This window comes from Amblyraja radiata, chromosome 35 (genome assembly GCF_010909765.2).
Source record: "Amblyraja radiata isolate CabotCenter1 chromosome 35, sAmbRad1.1.pri, whole genome shotgun sequence".
NCBI classification, from domain to species: domain Eukaryota; kingdom Metazoa; phylum Chordata; class Chondrichthyes; order Rajiformes; family Rajidae; genus Amblyraja; species Amblyraja radiata.
Window position 1 is genome coordinate 5,842,141 of NC_045990.1, and position 22,500 is coordinate 5,864,640.

At 46.8% G+C, this 22,500-nt stretch overlaps 1 protein-coding gene across 2 annotated transcripts in view; it reads right to left on the reverse strand.

The window, feature by feature from the left end:
* The window catches only part of col5a3 (collagen type V alpha 3 chain), a 198,756-nt gene that overhangs the window by 78,081 nt on the left and 98,175 nt on the right, over nt 1–22,500 (reverse strand). For both annotated transcript variants that reach the window (XM_033050912.1, XM_033050913.1), the window contains 5 exons: nt 15,945–15,989; nt 10,329–10,382; nt 7,774–7,818; nt 5,856–5,909; nt 42–86 (listed from right to left, as the gene is read on the reverse strand). In XM_033050912.1, coding sequence (XP_032906803.1) covers nt 42–86; nt 5,856–5,909; nt 7,774–7,818; nt 10,329–10,382; nt 15,945–15,989 — 243 coding nt within the window. The remainder of the gene's footprint in view (nt 1–41; nt 87–5,855; nt 5,910–7,773; nt 7,819–10,328; nt 10,383–15,944; nt 15,990–22,500) is intronic.

Consider the following 22,500-nt stretch of genomic DNA (forward strand, 5'->3'; position numbering starts at 1 on the left):
CCAACCTGGGTCGCGAGCTGTAAGGCTGCACCACCACTTACCATGTTTCCCTTTTCACCCGCTGGGCCCTCTCGACCGGGGTGACCCTGTAGAACAAATTAGAGTCGTTACTTCCATCCAACCCAAGACTGTGGACCCATCAACACTGGGCGGGGAGCAGATAGATTCCTGCAGATTATACTGAGCATTTTATTGGAAGAACATGTCTTTATATATGTTCATATATAGTCTATATATATATTGGGGTTGGGGTTGGGGTTAGGGTTAGGGTTATATACACACACACACACGTCTGAAGAAGGGTCTCGATCCAAAACGTCACCCATTCCTTCTCTCCAGAAATGCTGCCTGTCCCGCTGAGTTACTCCAGCTTTTTATGTCTATCTTCAGTTTAAACCAGCATCTGCAGTTTCTTCCTACATATATATAAGTAACTCAGCGGGACAGGCAGAAGGGACGTTTCGGGTCGAGACCCTTCTTCAGACGTATATATATAGCTCAGAGTCTCTTGCCCAGAGTTGGGGAATCGAGGACCAGAGGACATAGGTTTAAGGTGAAGGAGAAAAGATTTAATAGGAATCTGAGGGGTAATATATATATATATATATATATATATAGTTGGGAGGTCATGTTGCAATTATAATACGTTGGAAAGGCCACATGTAGAGGATTCATGTTCATGTGATCGGAGCAGAATTAGGCCATTCGGCCCATCAAGTCTACTCCGCCGTTCAATCATGGCTGATTTATCTCTCCATTCAAACCCCATTCTCCTGCCTTCTCCCCATAACCCCTGACACCCGTACTGAATAAAGAATCTATCCATCTCTGCCTTAAAAATATCCATTGACTTGGCCTCCACAGCCTTCTGTGGCAATGAATTCCACAAGAAATTGTGTTGAGTTCTGGGCACCGTGCTATAGGAAAGATGTTGTCATGTTGGAAAGAGTACAGAGAAGATTTACGAGGATGGTGCCAGGACTAGAGGGTCTGAGCTATAGGAAGAGATTGAGTAGGCTGGGACTCTAATCCTTGGAGCGCAGGAGGATGAGGGGTGATCTTATAGAGGTGTATAAAATCATGAGAGGAATAGATTGGGTAGACGCTCAGAGTCTCTTGCCCAGAGTTGGGGAATCGAGGACCAGAGGACATAGGTTCAAGGTGAAGGGGAAAAGATTTAATAGGAATCTGAGGGGTAACTTTTTCACACATAGGATGGCGGGTGTATGGAACGAGCTGCCAGAGGAGTCAAAGTCAAAGTCAAATTTATTTGTCACAAGCACCAGCCAAGGTACAGTGAAATGTTACAGGAGGTAAGATTGTTAAGGGTTTGGACACACTAGAGGCAGGAAACATGTTCCCGATGTTGGGGGAGTCCAGAAACAGGGGCCACAGTTTAAGAAAAAGGAGTAAGCCATTTAGAACGGAGATGAGGAAACACTTTTTCTCACAGAGAGTGGTGAGTCTGTGGAATTCTCTGCCTCAGAGGGCGGTGGAGGCCGGCTCTCTGGATGCTTTCAAGAGAGAGTTAGATAGGGCTCTTAAAAATAGCGGAGTCAGGGGATATGGGGAGAAGGCAGGAACGGGGTACTGATTGGGAATGACCAGCCATGATCACATTAAATGGTGGTGTTGGCTCGAAGGGCCAAATGGCCTACTCCTGCACCTATTGTCTATTGAGGTAGTCGAGGCAGGGACTATCCCAACGTTAAAAAAACCTTTGGTTAAGTGCACGGAGAGGGCAGGTTTAGAGGGATATGGGGCAAACGCAGGCGGGTGGGACCAGTGTAGCTGGGACATGTTGGCTGGTGTGGGCAAGTTGGGCCGAAGGACCTGTTTCAATGCTGTGTCCCTCTACGACCCACTCCGTTTGGGCTCCGTGTGCAGGAAGGAACTGCAGATGCTGGTTGAAACCAAAGATAGACACAAAATGCTGGGGTGTCTTGGAAGCCCTAAAGAATGTAAGCTTTAAATGGCCTGCAAACGTGTCTGTTTACACAAAGTCCCAATAAATGAACAAAGAAACCACTGATCTATTTTACAATTAAGGGAAGGTTAACAACTATTTACACTCCTCATCAGATGAAAAAGAATCGACAAAAGAATACTAAACATTATCCTTTAATTTTTAATCTTTGAAGAACTTGCTGCAAATGTCTGATCTTATCCAAAACTTTCAAATGTAATGTCTTTATGCAGCTGTTCAAGAGACATCTCATCTCGTGACATCTGCACTGCTGAAATATAGTCGTCTGCAGCTGCCAGTGTTCAAATATTTAAACACGCCGATGAATAATTGCCTCCACTTAGCCTCCATCACTTGTTCTGCAGATCTGTGTTGGTTTCCTTCCCATTTCAGTTTCATTCCCATTATCTAATTTTCTCGAGTGGGAGAGCCTCGGAACAGAGGGCACAGCCTCACAATAAGAGGACGTACCTTTAGGGTGGAGATGAGGAGGAATTTATTTCGTCAGAGGGTGGTGAATCTGTGGAATTCATTGCCACAGGCCAAGTCCATGGATATTTTTACGGCATGGACCGATAGATTCTGGATCTGTACGGGTGTCAGGGGTTATGGGGAGAAGGCAGGAGAATGGGGTTGAGAGGGAGAGATGGATCAGTCATGATTGAATGACGGAGTGGACTTGATGGGCCGAATGGCCTGATTCTGTTCCTACAATTTAGGAACTTTTTCACTCAGAGGATGATGGGTACATGGAACGAGTTGAGGCAGGTACTACAACAGCATCTAGAAGACATGCGGACAGGTACACCGATAGGAAAGGTTCAGAGGGATGTGGACTTTATTCAGGCAGATGGGGCTAGCTCAGATGGGGGGGGGGGGGCATCTTGGGGGGGGGGGGTGCGGAGAACATCATCTTGGTTGGGTACAAGGTCCTGTGCCTGTTTCTGTGCTATACGATACTGGGGGTGGGGAATCCCACCTTGGGGAAACCACTGTGGGGGGGGGGGGGGGGGGTGCGGAGAACAATGGAGGACCTAGCGTGGGATACTTAGCAACTTTGTCTGTGCCCTTTATGTGGCTACTCTTTGCATACCAGGCTATGCTAAACAAGGACTATCACTGAGACTTGTATCATTCATTCATTCATTCATTCATTCATTCATTCATTCATTCATTCATTCATTCATTCAGGGGAGGGGGGGGGGGGGGGGGAGAATGGGGTTTTGAATTAAGGATGGTGAACTGGGTCTACAGAACTTGATGAACCTTGATCTTTAACCTTAAGGTTGTTAAGGGCTTGGACACGCTTGAGGCGGGAAACATGTTCCCGATGTTGGGGGAGTCCAGAACCAGGGGCCACACAGTTTAAGAATGAGTAAGCCATTTAGAACGGAGACAAGGAAACACTTTTTCCTCACAGAGAGTGGTGAGTCTGTGGAATTCTCTGCCTCAGAGGGCGGTGGAGGCCGGTTCTCTGGATACTTTCAAGAGAGAGCTAGATAGGGCTCTTGAAAATAGCGGAGTCAGGGGATATGGGGAGAAGGCAGGAACGGGGTACTGATTGGGGATGATCAGCCATGATCACATTGAATGGCGGTGCTGGCTCGACGGGCCAAATGTCCTACTCCTGCACCTATTGTCTATTGTCTATTGAGACCGGTACAACCAGAAATTCTGTAGGTAAATTACTTCCAATTAATTGATCGTAGCAAGATACATAACATACTCAACAGAAAGGAGAATAAGAAAGAGTAATGATATGCAAATAGAAATCGCATTCGCCAGGACAGATATTTATAAGAACTCATTCTTTGTAAGAACCTTAAGGGAATGGAATAAACTAGACAACAACATAGTCAAATCATCTTCACTAGACAGTTTTAAGGGGGCACTAACAGTACTTTAGAATGCACAACACACCCAAGTTGGCGATACGCAGAGTACTGCCCTGTCGACTACAAATTCAGAAGATTCAATGTTAGACTACAGCAATTTCTCAAAGCTTTGTAGAATTGTACGAGGCATCTCATTTCCATTGGCGATACTCAAGTCCATTTCCCATTTCATTTCGGAACACGTTGGTGTCTGATTGCAAGCAGTGACCCTTCACTCACAAAGTCCACAGGACTAACAAATAACTGCAGTGCACAAGATAAATGGTTTGATAACCCACTCGAGGTGGAAGCTCTATGGGTGTAAGAGATGCACTGGAGGACACAGAACGTCAAAGGATTGGATGGTGTATTCCTGGTGCTCTTCCTTATGTTCTTGGGTTGACTGGGCTTGTATTCACTGGAATTTAATAATAATAATGGATGGGATTTATATAGCGCCTTTCTAATACTCAAGGAGCTTTACATCGCATTATTCATTCACTCCTCAGTCACACTCGGTGGTGGTAAGCTACTTCTGTAGCCACAGCTGCCCTGGGGCAGACTGACGGAAGCGTGGCTGCCAATCTGCGCCTACGGCCCCTCCGACCACCACCAATCACTCACACACATTCACACACATTCACACACAGGCAAAGGTGGGTGAAGTGTCTTGCCCAAGGACACAACGACAGTATGCACTCCAAGCGGGATTCGAACCGGCTACCTTCCGGTTGCCAGACGAACACTTAGCCCATTGTGCCATCTGTCGTCCCGAATTTAGAAGGATGAGAGAGGATCTTATAGAAACATACAATTCTTAAGGGATTGGACAGGCAGGAAAAATGTTCCCCATGTTGGGGGAGTCCAGAACCAGGGGTCACAGTTTAAGAATAAGGGGTCGGCCATTTAGGACTGAGATGAGGAAAAACTTTTTCACCCAGAGAGTTGTGCATCTGTGGAATTCTCTGCCACAGAAGGCAGTGGAGGCCAATTCACTGGATGTTTTCAAGAGAGAGTTAGATATAGCTCTTAGGGCTAAAGGAATCAACGGTTATGGGGGAGAAAGCAGGAACGGGGTACTGATTGGGGATGATCAGCCATGATCATATTGAATGGCGGTGGTGGCTCGAAGGGCCGAATGGCCTACTGTTGAACCTATTGTCTATGTTTTGATCAGGCACATATTTCAGCATCGTGACGAGTACAAAATGGAACAGCGGCCGCAAAGGGGTCAACGTTTGAAGGAGGTGTGCGGGGAAAACTGTTTAGTCACTGAGGTGGTGAGTGTCTGGAACACACTTCCTGGGATGGTGTCATTTACGTCAGATACGATAGTGTCATTTAGCAGGCTTTCGGGTGGTGAACTAAGGAATGGGGGCTATGGATTATGTGTTAATAGTAATTTAACTCGTCACATGTACTGAGGTACAGTGAAAATCATTTGTGTATACAGTATTGCATGCACTTCAGAGCAAGTATCTCTATACATAAGCATGTGCAGGCAGGTAAGGATTGATCTTGGCATCATGTTAATAATAATGGATGGGATTTATATAGCGCCTTTCTAATACTCAAGGCGCTTTACATCACATTATTCATTCACTTTTCAGTCACACTCGGTGGTGGTAAGCTACTTCTGTAGCCGCAGCTGCCCTGGGGCAGACTGACGGAAGCGTGGCTGCCAATCTGCGCCTACGGCCCCTCCGACCACCACCAATCACTCACACACATTTACACACATTCACACACAGGCAAAGGTGGGTGCAGTGTCTTGCCCAAGGACACCATCTGTTAGGCACAGATACTATGGGCTGAAGGGTGTGCCGTATTGTTCCATGTTCCGCGTCCCATGAATGTTATAATAAGGAAGAAAACATCAGCTATGGAAAGCCGAAGCAATGGAGATGTTGAATTTACTCATCAGTTGAACTATTCGTTGTTGAGACTGGAGTACTTCGACAGAGACAAGACTAAGGCTTGGCACAGGTTCACACAGATAACGTCTGCTAGCTTACCGTTGGGCCGTCTGCTCCATTAAGCCCTGGCAGTCCTTGTTTGCCTGAAGGTCCCTGGAAAGTGTGGACAAAAGCAACATGTTAGTCAATGTGATCCATTGACTCCATCTACACCTCATGCTGCCTCGGCAAGGCCAGCAGCATCATCGAGGACCAGTCGCACCCTGGCCACTCCCTCTTCTCCCCTCTCCCATCAGGCAAAAGGTATAGAAGTGTGTAAACGCACACCTCCAGATTCAGAGACAGTTTCTTCCCAGCTGTTATCAGGCAACTATAAAATTCTTAAGGGGTTGGACAGGCTAGATGCAGGAAGATTGCTCCCGATGTTGGGGAAGTCCAGGACAAGGGGTCACAGCTTAAGGATAAGGGGGAAATCCTTTAAAACCGAGATGAGAAGAACTTTTTTCACACAGAGAGTGGTGAATCTCTGGAACTCTCTGCCACAGAGGGTAGTCGAGGCCAGTACATTGGCTATATTTAAGAGGGAGTTAGATGTGGCCCTTGTGGCTAAGGGGATCAGAGGGAATGGAGAGAAGGCAGGTACGGGATACTGAGTTGGATGATCAGCCATGATCATATTGAATGGCGGTGCAGGCTCGAAGGGCTGAATGGCCTACTCCTGCACCTAATTTCTATGTTTCTATGTTTCTATCCTACCACAACCAGAGAGCAGTCCTGAACTACTATCTACCTCATTGGTGACCCTCGGACTATCCTTGATCAGACTTCACTGCCACTACTGGCTCTTAAAGATAGTGGAGTCAGGGGATATGGGGAGAAGGCAGGAACGGGGTACTGATTGGGGATGATCAGCCATGATCACATTGAATGGCGGTGCTGGCTCAAAGGGCCGAATGGCCTACTCCTGTACCTATTGTCTATTGTCTATTGTATACCATTCTCCTGCCATCCCCCCACAACCCCTGACACCTGCACTAATCAACTGATATAGGGATGATCGATGGTAGTGTGTGTCGGACTAGTGTGGTGTGGGGGGACCGCTGGTCGGCACGGACTTGGTGGGCCGAAGGGCCTATTTCTGCTCTGGTATCTCTGAACTAAAAAACCCAAAACTAAACTCGAAACTAAACTAAACAAACACAGTTAACCGTCAGACAGAAGTGTCAATGTATCCGCTGAAAGCAAAGTCCCAAGATACCTCTATCCACTCAACTGAAGTTGAACCTATTCCAGCAGAGGTTTCTGCGGGACCCGTGGCTGTGTGCATTATCAAAGAGACATTGCATCATGCTTGTGGGAACCCTGGGATCTTGCAATTGGTTTGAATGAACTTTGGCTGATAAACCTGAGAAGTTGCACATCAGTTGTGTCAACTCCACGGGTTCAATTCCACGCCCAAACTCCAGCTTGGAAGTCCAGCCTGACACTCGACTGCAACATCGAGGGAGCGCTGGATTGCCCGAGGTGTCCTCATTCAGAAGGGATGTTAAACTCACACACTGGGCAATCTTTTTCAGATGCTTGTAAAAGATACAATGGGGGGGGGTGGCTACAGTTTTAGCGATAACAATATTCCATCTACCACATGGTCGTGTTCAAAGCCAGTGGCACGGTGGAGTTGTTGCCTGACAGCGCCAGAGACCCGGGATTCGATCCTGACTACGGGTGCTGTCTATACGGAGTTTGCACGTTCTCCCCGTGACCGAGTACTCCGGGTGCTCCGCTTTCCCCCCACATCCCAAAGACGTGCCGGTTTGTAGGCTAATTGGCTTCTGTGAAATTGTCCCCAGTGTCGAGATCGCTGATGTGCGCTGACTCGGTGGGCTGAAGGGCCTGTTTCCATGCTGTGCCTCGAAACCAAACTAAACAAGGTCTCCCGCCCACACCTGGCTCGGTGACCTCCAACCACGCTGTTGTCGTTACACGCACACCCATAGAAAGAGTTTTGAGAACTTACTTTATCTCCGGGAAATCCAATAGAGCCTTGAGGTCCAGGAAAACCCTATGAAAGAGAGAGGGAGAGAGAAAGAGAGTGAGGGAGAGGGAGGGAAAGAACTGCGTCAGTAAAGGGGTTACAGCAACCGATCGCAACAGTCATTGGGAGTCATGAAACAATGGTCTAACCCAATGTTTCTGAACCAAATCTGAAGCAATAGAGGCATGTAGTTTTACTCCCAGGTTATAAAGCATGATTTTTGTTTCCGAAAGCACTCAGTGGCAAATAACTCCGAGATCCAAGATCACAGGCCAGAGATGTGTTGGAAGGAACTGCAAATGCTGGTTTGCACAGAAGATAGACACACAATCTCAGCAGGTTAGGCAGCATCTCTGGAGAGAAGTTTTTGGTCTGTGTGACGTTTCGGTTCGAGACCCTTGTTCAGCTTCGGACTCGACCCGAAACGTCACCCATTCCTTCTCTCCATAGATGCTGCCTGACCCGCTGAGATACTACTCCAGTATTTTGTGTCCCGCACACGCAGAGGATTGGCCACAGAAGCTGAACTGCTACCTTATTCACACCAATCTCTATGTTCCCCATCTCCCTTTAGATCCAATGGTCCACTCTCTCCATCCACAGCAGATGCAGAGGAGACACATCACCAAAAAGGTCCACTCGACCCAACCAAGCCATGCAATATAATAAAAAAGACTCAAAGTGCTGGAGTAATTCACCTTCCACCTATATTCCTTCCTCTGGCTTCACAATTGGCACCTCTTCTATGTTTATCTTGCACCTTTTGTCCGGCTCATCTCTGGCCTTTGTCCAATCATCTGCCGATCAAAAACCCTAACTCACCAGTATCCACCTATCACTCACCAAGCTTTCCCCTGCTTCTCCTATCTTCCAGCTTTCTCCCCTCCCCCACCAACATCATCAATTTGAAGAAGGGTCCCAACTCTAAATATCACCTATCCATGTTCTCCAGAGATGCTGCCTGACCTGCTGAGTTACTCCAGCACTCTGTCCTTTTGTGTAAATCAGCATCTGCAGTTCCTTGTTCCTGCTACTCTCTACATGGATGCATTAACATGGATACATATTTTGTGCTTTCTACATTTTCTTTAATAACAATATCTCTTGACCCGCTGAGCTGCTCCAGCACTTTGTCTCTTTTCTTTTGGTAAACCAGCATCTGCAGTTCCTTGTTTCTCCATGGAGTATTAATGTCCTGTTTGACACTCCTACATCTTTCAGCTTCAAAATCGGAAGCATATTTCTATTTTATATATCCAACTCTCCCATATGTTAGATCCATCCATACTATTTTCCTCAACCACTCTCTGTGGGAACAAGTTCTAAACTCCTACTTGTCTTTGGGTAAAAAAAGCCACTTCTTCATTCCTTAAGAAAGAACTGCAGATGCTGGAAAAATGGAAGGTAGACAAAAATGCTGGAGGAACTCAGCAGGTGAGGCAGCATCCATGGAGTGAAGGAATAGGTGACGTTTCAGGTCGAGATGTTTTGGGTTTGAAGAAGGGTCTCAACCCAAAACATCACCTATTCCTTCGCTCCAGAGATGATGCCTCACCCGCTGAGTTTCTCCAGCATTTTTGTCTACCTTCTTCATTCCTTCTCAGATTTCCTGGAGACCCCCCTTAAATTAAGGCTTCTTTACAGGCTGAAATATTCCCTCTGCATCCCTCAATGGAAAACTTCTATTCCTTATTCGGTCAAACCTAGACCTTCTTTTCGCAAGAAAACGGGAACAACTGAGGATGGACTCTCAAAGAAATTTCTCTTCATCTTCATCTCATCCCTTCATCTCTTCATCTTCATCTCATAAATGGTCCTTCAACCTATCTTGTGTTGGAAGGAACTGCAAATGTTGGTTCATGTCGATGAGAGACACAAAATGCTGGGGTAACTCAGCGGGACAGGCAGCATCTCTGGAGAGAAGGAATGGGTGACGTTTTGGGTCGAGACCCTTCTTTGGAAATTCTCATGCCGAAACATCACCCATTCCTTCTCTCCAGAGATGCTGCCTGTCCCGCTGAGTTACTCCAGCATTTTGTGTCTGTTTTCAGTGTTACTGCCTGCCTGGCCCAAACTCGGGAAATGAAATTGCCGGTGGTAAACTTCTGTGCAGACTCTCTGCCAACACCAAACCACGATGTTAAACATGTGAAGGCAGATAGTTCCCACGGCTCCAGTTGGCAAGGCACTCCTCCCATTCATCAGCCTCTGCGTAATCTCATTAAATCTGAAATTGTCTTAACATTTGGCTGACCTGCTGAGTTATTCCAGCACTTTGTGTTTTTTTTTGTAAACCAGCATCTGCAGTTTGTAGTGTCTCCATTGAATGGTACAGCACAGGAGAAGGCCCTTCAGCCCACAATGTCCATGCTGTACCTGATGACAGGTTAAACTCTGGAAACAGGGAACTGCAGATGCTGGTTGAACAGATCTCCTTCACATGCACATAATCCATTTCTCTCCATTCTCTGCGTATGCATATCCACATGCCCATCCCAACGCTTAAACTCCGCAGTGCCACCTCCACACGTTCTCACCTCAGGTCCTGGGTTGCCCTGTTGCCCTGGAGGTCCAGGATCACCTTGAGGGCCCTGGAGAAGGAAGAACAGCAGAGTTCATAAGTTCATTAGTGACCAATCCTTCCAGCAGCCACTGACCCACTCCCCCTGTATTTCCATATGCATCAAAATGGCTGCATATGGAAATTCATTATATCTTATCATTATATCTTATCATTATATCTGCATATTCATTATATCTTATGAATATAAGTGATAGGAGCAGTATTAGGCCATTCGCCAAGTCTCTGGATGCTTTCAAGAGAGAGCTAGATAGGGCTCTTAAAAATAGCAGAGTCAGAAGATATGGGGAGAAGGCAGGAACGAGGTACTGATTGGGGATGATCAGCCATGATCACATTGAATGGCGGTGCTGGCTCGAAGGGCCGAACGGCCTACTCCTGCACCTATTGTCTATTGTCTAATGGGGTTGAGAGGGAGGGATAGATCTGCCGTGATTGGATGGCGGAGTAGACTTGATGGGCCAAATGGCCTAATTTTACTCCTATCATTTATGAATAGTCTAATGTGCACTGGTAGATTAGTTGGGGAATGAATTGTCTTACAGTATAGAAACATATAAAATAGGTGCAGTTGTAGGCCATTCGGCCCTTCGAGCCTGCACCACCATTCAATATGATCATATCTGATCATCCAACTCTGTATCCCATACCTGCCTTCTCTCCATACCCCCTGATCCCTTTAGCCACATGCGCCACATCTAACTCCCTCTTAAATATAGCCAATGAACTGGCCTCAACTACCTTCTGTGGCAGAGAATTCCACAGATTCACCACTCTGTGTAAAAAATGATTTTCTCATCTCGGTCCTAAAAGACTTCCCCCTTATCCTTAAGCTGTCACCCCTTGTTCTGGACCCCTTGTTCTGGTATGTGGGTGCAAGGGGAATTTGGGGACAAGGGAATGGGAGAAAGAATAGGTGACGAGGGAAAATGGGATGTCTCCAAGGACACCCATAGACTTGACATACCAATAGCCATCTCTTGATGGTGAGAAATAAACTATCTTGTTCTCTGGCTGTCTATTTTTATGGTTACTAGTGAGATCTTACATGCAATGAATTGGCTGCCACTTTTGCTAAAATCTCCTTATTGTTGTCTACAAACCATGACCTCTGACACGACGCGAAGAGCTTTCCAAAGACAGATTTGTTGATAAATGGGACATATCTCTGTTTGACTTGGGCATCTATCAAAATATATTCAGCTTGACTGATTTAATAGCGATTTAAACAAATTCAAACTGACCCATGAAAGAAATGTAGTTCATGAAAGTGTGTAAGGGCAAGCAGAGTTTGGGGAAATTTATTGCAAGCACTTTTAGATTTATTGTCCACAACGATTTGCGGAGAAGGTAGGCGAGGCCAGCACTATCCGTGAACAAGAAGTATAGATACTGAAATCTGAAGATGCTGGAAACACACAACTGGTCAGCATCTATGGAGAGACTTTGTGCAAGTTTGTGGTGGTTAATTGGCTTCTGTAAATTGCCTCTAGCGTGTAGGATGCCAAAGTGGGAAAACATAGGACTAAGGTCATAAGGAATAGGAGTAGAATTAGGCCATTCAGCCCATCAAGTCCACCCCGCCATTCAATCATGGCTGATCTATCTCTCCCTCCTAACCCCATTCTCCTGCCTTCTCCCCATAACCTCTGACACCCGTACTAACCAAATAGTACATGGATGATCGATGGTCGGCCCCTACCTAACCCTAATCCTAGCTCAGCTACAGAAATCCACAGACTGCCTCTAGCACTAGTTGCACGAACATGGAGTAATTTTTCGAATTGCGTTTTGCACAATCATTTCTCTTGCAATCTTTTCGTTTGATTGTCTTGCAGAATTTGTGTGTATTGTTTGTATAATACATGCATCATTTATGTTTCCTTATGTGTTGTGTGAATCTCTGTGTCTGTGATGCTGCTGCAAGCAAGATTTCCATAGTACCTGTACGTCACCGAACCTGTCCACATCATGATAAGCTCGGCTTGCCCTGACTTGCCCAGTGCTAACAGCTATCTGCTGTTCCAGGTGTGGATAGACACAAAATTGCTGGAGTAACTCAGCGGGACAGACACCATCTCTGGAGATAAGGAATGGGTGACGTTTCGGCTCGAGATGCTTCTTCAGACTGATCGACACTGATCGAGCCAGGTGTGGGCTCCTATATATCGGCAAGAAAAAGCCCAGGCTCGGCGATCGTTTCGCTGAACACCTCTGCTCAGTCTGCCTAGACCTACGCGATCTCCCAGTTGCCAAACACTTCAACTCCCCCTCCCATTCCCACACTGACCTTTCTGTCCTGGGCCTCCTCCATTGTCAGAGTGAGGCCCAGCGCAAATTGGAGGAACAGCACCTCATATATCGCTTGGGCAGCTTACACCCCAGCGGTATGAACATTGACTTCTCTAATTTCAAATAACCCTTGCTTTCCCTCTCTCTCCATCCCCTCCTCCATTCTACTTCTCCCACTAGTTTCACTGTCCTTCTGATTAATTTTACTGATTGTATGCCTCCTAGTCACCTTCCCCTAACCCGACAATGAACCATTCTACATTTCAATAGACAATAGGTGCAGGAGTAGGCCATTTGGCCCTCCGAGCCAGCACCGCCATTCAATGTGATCATGGCTGATCATCCCCAATCAGTACCCCGTTCCTGCCTTCTCCCCATATCCCCTGACTCCAATATTTTTAAGAGCCCTATCTAGCTCTCTCTTGAAAGCATCCAGAGAACCTGCCTCCACTGCCCTCTGAGGCAGAGAATTCCACAGACTCACCACTCTCTGTGAGAAAAAGTGTTTCCTCGTCTCCGTTCTAAATGGCTTACTCCTTATTCTTAAACTGTGGCCCCTGGTTCTGGACCCCCCCAACATCGGTAACATGTTTCCTGCCTCTAGCGTGTCCAAGCCCTTAACAATCTTTTCTTATCACCATTCGCTTTGGTCTGCCGTTTTCACACTTTACCCCTCCATATCTCTACACTCCCTCTCCCCTGCCTCTGTACGAAGAAGGGTCTCGACCCGAAACGTCACCCATTCCTTCTCCAGAGATGCTGCCTGTCCCGCTGAGTTACTCCAGCATTTTGTGTCTACTACCTTCGGTGCTAACAGAAACAGAAACATAGAAAATAGGTGCAGGAGTAGGCCATTCAGCCCTTCGAGCCTGCACCGCCATCCAATATGATCATGGCTGATCATCCAACTCAGTATCCTGTACCTGCCTTCTCTCCATACCCCCTGATCCCTTTAGCCACAAGGGCCACATCTAACTCCCTCTTAAAAATAGCCAATGAACTGGCCTCAACTATCTTCTGTGGCAGAGAATTCCAGAGATTCACTACTCTCTGTGTGAAAAATGTTTTCCGCATCTCGGTCCTAAAAGATTTCCCCCTTATCCTTAAACTGTGACCCCTTGTTCTGGACTTCCCCAACATCAGGAACAATCTTCCTGCATCTAGCCTGTCCAACCCCTTAAGAATTTTGTAAGTTTCTATAAGATCCCCCCACAATCTTCTAAATTCTAGCGAGTACAAACTGAGTCTATCCAGTCTTTCTTCATATGAAAGTCCTGACATCCCAGGAATCAGTCTGGTGAACCTTCTCTGTACTCCCTCTATGGCAAGAATGTATTTTCTCAGATTAGGAGACCAAAACTGTACGCAATACTCCAGGTGTGATCTCACCAAGACCCTGTACAACTGCAGTAGAACCTCCCTGCTCCTATACTCAAATCCTTTTGCTATGAATGCTAACATACCATTCGCTTTCTTCACTGCCTGCTGCACCTGCATGCCTACTTTTAATGACTGGTGTACCATGACACCCAGGTCTCGCTGCATCTCCCCTTTTCCTAGTCGGCCACCATTCAGATAATAGTCTACTTTCCTGTTTTTGCCACCAAAGTGGATAACCTCACATTTATCCACATTATACTGCATCTGCCATGCATTTGCCCACTCCCCCAACCTATCCTAGCCTAACGGCACACTGCGATATCGACCAGTGGAGCTGGACGTCTTTTAGAAGGCGCTGAATCTTGTTACGGCATCAGTAAGTGCCATGAAGCCCAGGGGAAGGTCTATTGCAAAGGGTAACTTGATCCGGCATCTGAGAATGTTGGACCTCTTTCACTAAACCTCGAAAGATTTGCTTTCAACAACCACGAACTCTGGATACCCATTTATATCAAGAAGTCAATTGGAAAAGTCAACATGATACCGAGTTACAACTGTTTCAAAGTTCAATTGCACTGTACTCTTTCATTGATGCTATAATGCAACTGAAAAATATCCACAGTGAAAGGCAATAACTGGGTCATTGTATGCTGGGATATTTATTTGTGGCAGAGCAGGGCAGCACGATTTGCTGCCTTACAATAGACAATAGACAATAGGTGCAGGAGTAGGCCATTCGGCCCTTCGAGCCAGCACCACCATTCACTGTAATCATGGCTGATCATCCCCAATCAGTACCCCGTTCCTGCCTTCGCCCCATATCCCCGCTATCTTCAAGAGCTCTATCCAACTCTTCAAAAGCATCCAGAGAATTGGCCTCCACTGCCTTCTGAGGCAGAGAATTCCACAGATTCACAACGCCAGAGATCCGGGTTCAACCCTGACTACGGGTGCTGTCTGTACGGAGTTTGCACGTGTTCCCTGTAACAGCATGGGTTTTCTCCGGGTGCTCCGGTTTCATAGAAACATAGAAAACAGGTGCAGGAGGAGGCCATTCGGCCCTTCGAGCCAGCACCACCATTCATTGTGATCATGGCTGATCACATTTCCTCCCACACTCCAAAGACGTGCAGATTTGTAGGTTCGTTGGCTTCTTTAAATTGTTCCTGGTGTGTCGGATAGAACTAGTGTACGGGTGAGGGGGGATCTTATAGAAACTTACAAAATTCTTAAGGGCTAGATGCAGGAAGATTATTCCTGATGTTGGGGAAGTCCAGAACTAGGGGTCACAGTTTAAGGATAAGAGGGAAGTCTTTTAGGACCGAGATGAGAAAATCATTTTTTAAAACAGAGAGTGGTGAATCTGTGGAATTCTCTGCCACAGGAGGTAGTTGAGGCCACAGTTCATTGGCTATATTTAAGGGGGAGTTAGATGTGGCCCTTGTGGCTAAAGGGACCAGGGGGTATGGAGAGAAGGCAGGTACAGGATACTGAGTTGGATGATCAGCCATGATCATATTGAATGGCAGTGCAGGCTCGAAGGGCCGAATGGCTTCTACTCCTGCACCTATTGTCTATGTTTCTATGTTGGTCGGCGTTGACTCGATGGGCCGAAGGGCCTTATCTTACATGTTGTGTCACAGAACTAAAATGAAACTAAACTAAACTAAACCAAACTGAACCAAACTAAGAAGGCGGGGTGGGATTGCTTTGTGATCGATGTTATCTATTTAGGTCGATCTGCCTTTCCTACCTAGTACCAGACTAGGTCACTAGTTATGGATTGAGACATTATGCCAGCTGATCCTTCACCTCTGGAGAGCGAGAAACCACTTTTCTTTCCTTTCCTAATCCCGGCCCCACAAACAAAATTAAGATCAGATTTAAAATAAAGTCTTACCAAGTTTCCCTTTGCACCCGGGGAGCCATCAGTACCAGTTATACCCTGAAAATGAGAAAAATTAAACAGATTCAGTTCACATTTTCCCAAAGGCTTGACATAGTCTATGCGTAGAGTCATAGCATGGAAACAGGCCCCTTGGCCCAGCTTGTCCACCTCGACCCGAAATAAGGTCGTGGTGGACAAGGCGACCCTGAAATAGGGAAAAAGAAACGCATTCAGTCCTCATTTCCCCAAAGGCTTGACATAGTCTTTGCATTAAGTCATAGTCATACAGTGTGGAAACAAGGCCTTTGGTCCAACTTGTCCATGCCAACCTTAAATAAGGTCAGTGTGGTCACAGCAACCCTGAAATAAGAGAAAATAAATGACATACTTTCTCATTTTTCCAAAGTCTTTGCATAGAGTTATACGGTGGAAACATGCCCCTTGGCCCAACTTGCCCCTACACCAGTCCAATTAACTTTGCCAAGTAAAATCTCACAATCACCAGTCAGTTTTTTTATTTGTACATTCACTCACTGTGTGGCCATTCACCTGATTGACATGAGGAGTCAGAGTTGGAGCAGGCCATATGGCCCATCGAACCTACTGTCCCATTGCCAAGAAAGCAGCTAATCCATAGCCTTTCCCACTTTCCCCACAATCTCCCAATCCTTGGCAGTTCAAACCTCTATTGGTCTGAAAGTCATAAGTGATAGGAGTAGAATTAGGCCATTCGGCCCATCAAGTCTACTCCACCAGTCAATCATGGCTGATCTATCTCTCCCTCCTAACCCCATTCTCCTGCATTCACCCCATAACCCCTGACACCCGTACTAATCAAGAATCTATCTATCTCTACCTTAAAAATATCCACTAACCTGGCCTCCACAGCCTTCTGTGGCAAAGAATTCCACAGATTCACCACCCTCTGACAAAATAAATTTCTCCTCATCTCCTTCCTAAAATAACATCCTTTAATTCTGAGGCTATGACCTCTAGTCCTAGACTCTCCCATATATATTCAACTTTCTGTGTGGAAAACGTTTCTATTGGGTTCCTGTTAATCTTTTCCCTGTCGCCTTAAACCGATGCCCTCTAGTTCCTTATGCCGCAACCCTGGGAAAAACTCCGCCCAACACCTCCGCTCGGTTCGCAATAACCGACCTCATCTCCCGGTGGCTCAGCACTTCAACTCCCCCTCCCACTCCGAATCCGACCTTTCTGTCCTGGGCCTCCTCCATGGCCAGAGTGAGTCCCTCCGTAAATTGGAGGAGCAGCACCTCATATTTCGCCTGGGTAGTTTACACCCCAGCGGTATGAACATTGACTTCTCCAATTTCAGGTAGTCCCTGCTTTCTCCTTCTTTCCCCTCCCCTTCCCAGCTCTCCCACAGCCCACTGTCTCCGCCTCTTCCTTTCTTCTTCCCGCCCCCCCCACATCAGTCTGAAGAAGGGTCTCGACCCAAAACATCGCCTATTTCCTTCGCTCCATAGATGCTGCCTCACCCGCTGAATTTCTCCAGCATTTATGTCTATTTCTGCCCCTCATAGTTTTATATTCCTCTATAAGATCACCCCTCAGTCTCCACCACACAAAAACAGAACCCTACCCAAGATGTCACCTATCCATGTTACTCCTGAGATGCTGCCTGACCCACCGAGTTATTCCAGCACTCTGTGCTCTTTCAAGGAATAGCTCCTTTGGCACAGTTGACCAAGGAGTAATGGTTGGCACCATCACCAAGGCAAGCTCTCCAAGTCTTCCTTGAAGTAGAGACGTTACAGAAATCCCATGGGTCTTAAATTATTTATGAAGCTAGTACTTTCCAAGGCCCGATGATGTGCTGATTATTTTTTTAAGAAAACCTTAAAAGTTTCGTTCAAAGTTTCTCACAGTCCCACAGATATATATAGTGTTGACTGACTTTTCTCTCTGGGTTTTGGGTTTCGTAACTGGTTTCAGGCTAAACAGGATTTGTGTAGGAAGGAACTGCAGATGCCGGTTTACACCGAAGGTGGATACAAAATGCTGGAGTAACTCAGCGGGACAGGCAGCGTCTCTGGAGAGAAGGAATGGGTGGGGTTGCGGGTCGAGGCCCTTCTACAGACCAGGAGTCAGGGGAGAGGGAGACATGGAAGGGTAGGGTGTGAAAAGAAGAGATTGTGGTTCCAAGCAGAAAGAAATGGAATTGGGAAGGCTAAGAAAGATTGGTGAAGATTATCCCATGATAGCCTCATCTGATTTTGATTGATTGAATGATCAATACAGCATGGAAACAGGCCATTCAACCCACTGAGATGATGCTGGCCCATTCACATTAGTTCTATGTTATCCTAAATTCACATCCACTCCCTACGTACTTGGGGCACATTGAAGAGGCCATCTAATCTACAAACCCGCACGTCTTTCAGGATGTGGGAGCATGGGGAAACCCTGTAGATCATAGTATATCCTAAGGAAGGAGTTCACCAACTCACAATCAACCACAGACATTTTCCGTCAGATCTTCCTACCCTGTCTTTGGCACAGCAGTGAAGTTGCTGCCTTACCCAGTCTGAGGCCTGGGTTCAATCCTAACTACGGGTGCTGTCTGTACAGGGTTTATACGTTCTCCCCGTGACCTGTGTTGGTTTACTCCGGGATCTCCAGATTACTCTCACGCTCCAAAGACATACAGGTTTTTAGGCTAATTGGCTTGGTATAAAATGTAGATTTTTCCTAGTGTGTAGGATGGTGCTAATACACAGGGATAATGGGTTAGCACAGACATGATGGGCCGAAGGGACTGCTTCCACGCTGTGTCTCTAAACTAAAGAGACTAAAGCTTGGCCTCTTCAACCATCTCAGAGCCACAGAGGTGGAGGTTTCATTTTTTAGTTTAGAGATACAACGCGTAAACAGGCCCTTCAGCCCACAGAGTCTGTACCGACCAACGATTCCCTCACTCCATGCTACACACACTAGGGTAGGGTGTGAAAACAAGAGATCAAAGGAGATGTGGTTCCAAGGAGAATGAAACGGAATTTGGAAGGCTAAGAAAGATTGGTGAAAATTATCCCATGATAGCCTCATCTGATTTTGATTGATTGCTTGATTGATCAATACAGCATGGAAACAGGCCATTCAGCCCACTGACAGTTTACATTTATGCCAAGCCAATAACCAACAATCCTGCACGTCTTTGGAGTGTGGGAGGAAACCGGAGATCTCGGAGAAAACCCACGCACGCAGGTCACGGGGAGAAACGTACAGGCAGCACCCGCAGTCGGGATCGAACCCGGGTCCCTGGCGCTTTGAGGCAGCAACTCTACCGCTGTTCCACCCTGCTGCTCGTCCGGCCTGGTAACCCGAGCAACTGCCTCAGAAGAAGTGTAACAATCTGTGCCTCAACTCTGAAATATAAGCTGCTCTTACATGGGGAAATATATAGAGGGGCCACGTCCTTCAAAAAGAATGTAAACAATGAAAGACTTCTGCCAGAAAGACTTACAAGTTGGCGCTTTGATGAGCCAGACAGTAATGTTTTGGTTTTCAAAGTTCAATTGTTCAAGTTTTATTGAGTAAAACACTTTGCCTCCCAACTCAAGTGCCTTGAGAGGAATAGATCGGGTAGACGCACAGAGTCTCTTGCCCAGAGTAGGGGAATCGAGAACCAGAGGACATAGGTTTAAGATGGGGGGGGGGGGGGGGTGGGGGGAAGACAATAGGGATCTGAGGGTTAGGTTTCTCATGCAAAGGGTGGAACGAGCTGTTGGAGGAAGTAGTTGAGGCAGGTAGTGTCACAACGTTTAAGAAACATTTAGACTGGTACATGGATAGGTTCTTGATTCCCCTACACTAGGCACCTACCCAATATTTCTCTCATGATTTTATACACCTCTATAAGATTACCCCTCACCCTGCTGCCCTCCAAGGAATAGAGCCTTAACTTAACCACTCACAGTGGCGCAGCGGTAGAGTTGCTGCCTTACAGCGCCAGAGACCCGGGTTCCATCCTGACTACGGGCGCAGTCTGTATGGAGTTTGTCCCATCTCCCCGTGACCCCAGGTGCTCCAATTACCTCCCACATCCCGGGTTTGTGGGCTAATTGGTGTCTGTAAATTGCCCTTAGTGTTTAGTGTTTTCTGAGTCATTCGTAACTGTCACTGGGTGTCATGTTGTTACTTGTGGGCGGAGCACCAAGGCAAATTCCTTGTATGTGAATACTTGGCCAATAAACTTACTTACTTACTTAATGTGTAGGGAGTGAAAGTGTGCTAACATAGCACTAGTGTGAATGGGTGATCGATGTTGTTGTGGACTTAGTGGGCTGAAGGGCCTGTTTCCATGCCGTATCTCTAAACTAGAAAAAAACTACACTTGTTTTCCCAGCTATCCCATTCTAGGATACCCTAAATTGGAGATTCCTTGGACAGAGAAATGTTGGGAATGTGTGTAAAGGGAAGAGACATATTTCTCAAGGGAGATACTGTACAAACTCCGTACAGACAGCACCCGTAGTCAGGATCGAACCTGGGTCTCTAGACACGCACCTCTACCGCTGCGCCACCGAGCCACACACTGGCACATGGCTCACCACATCAACATCATAGGGCCGTGTAGCGTGGAAACAGGCCCTTCAGCCCATCGAGTCTACACTGACCATCACAGTAAATCAGACAGCTCTCTATGCTCCAACAGAGGCTACAACAGCTCTGACTCAGGAAGGAGTCTGCATCTCTGTGAATGCCAGCAAATCCAGCGTGTCACAAAGTGCTGCTGTAACTCAGCGGGTCAGGCAGCATCTCTGGAGAACGTGGATAGGCGACGTTTCAGGTCGGGTTCCTTCTTCAGTCTCGAACCAAAACGACACCCATCCATTTTTTCCACAGATGCTGCTTGACCCGCTGTTACTCCAGCACTCTGTGAAACGTCACCTATCCATGTTCTCCACAGATGCTGCCTGACCCGCTGAGTTACTCCAGCACTCTGTGAAACGTCACCTATCCATGTTCTCCACAGATGCTGCCTGACCCGCTGAGTTACTCCAGCACTCTGTGAAACGTCACCTATCCACGTTCTCCAGGGATGCTGCCTGACCCGCTGAGTTACTCCAGCACTCTGTGAAACGTCACCTATCCATGTTCTCCAGGGATGCTGCCTGACCCGCTGAGTTACTCCAGCGTTTTGTGACTCGCTGGATTTGCTGTAGTTCACAGAGATGCAGATTCCTTCCTGAATCAAAGCTCTTGTAGCCTCTGTTGGAGCATAGAGAGCTGTCTGATTAACTGTGATGGTCGGTGTGGACTCGATGGGCTGAAGAGCTACTCCAGCTATTGAGTCATCTTTGGATTAAACCAGCATCTGCAGTTGCTTGTGATTACAAATTCAGCTCGTGTTCGGATTCCAAAATTACAAAGCAAAATGGCCCCAGCGTGGAAAGGTCAAACACTAAAGGTCACAGCCTGCTGCAAGTAAGATTTTCATTGTTCTGTTGTCAATATACACGTCCATTGTACACTTGACCCTTGTTTCTTGACAGCCAGAACCTTTTCACCTCCTTGTCGAAAATGTCAAAGGCTGAAGGTCACAGTTTTAAGGTGCGAGGGGCTAAGTTTAAGGGAGATGTGCGGAGTTTATATTTTATAGTGGGTGCCTGGAACATGCTGTCAGGGGAACGTTAAGGAGGACGCACCACATGCCTATGGTAATGGAGTCTCCAAATAGTCAACTATATGGGATAGGAGCAGAATTAGGCCATTCAGCCCATCAAGTCTACTCCGCCATTCAATCATGGCTGATCTATCCTTCCTTCTCAAGCCCATTCTCCTGCCTTCTCACCGTAGCCCCTGACACCCGTACCAGTCAAGAATCTGCCGGTGCAGCAGCATCTATGGAGCGAAGGAAATAGGCAACGTTTCGGGCCGAAACCTGTGAAGACTTCAGTCTGAAGCAGGGTTTCGGCCCGAAACGTTGCCTATTTCCTTCGCTCCATAGATGCTGCTGCACCCGCTGAGTTTCTCCAGCATTTTTGTGTACCTTCGATTTTCCAGCATCTGCAGTTCCTTCTTGAACACAAGAATCTGCCATTCTCCCCACTTAAAAATATCCATTGACTTGGCCTCCACAGCCTTAGACCTACATTGATCACTGTTTATCTGCCACACTTCATCCTTCCTCTGCTCTCTCCCTCAGCTTTCTTCCCCTTCTCCACCCCCTGACAACCAGTCAGAAGAAGGCTCCCGAACTGAAAGGGCCTGCTCCCATGCTGTATTTCTTAAAAAGTCTACAGTCTAAGGACACAAAGTGCAGACATATCACAGCGAGTCAGGCAGCATCTCTGGAGTATCGTGGATCCGTGACGTTTCATAGCAAAAGGATTTGAGTATAGGAGCAGGGAGGTTCTACTGCAGTTGTACAGGGTCTTGGTGAGACCACACCTGGAGTATTGCGTACAGTTTTGGTCTCCAAATCTGAGGAAGGACATTATTGCCATAGAGGGAGTGCAGAGAAGGTTCACCAGACTGATTCCTGGGATGTCAGGACTGTCTTATGAAGAAAGACTGGATAGACTTGGTTTATACTCTCTAG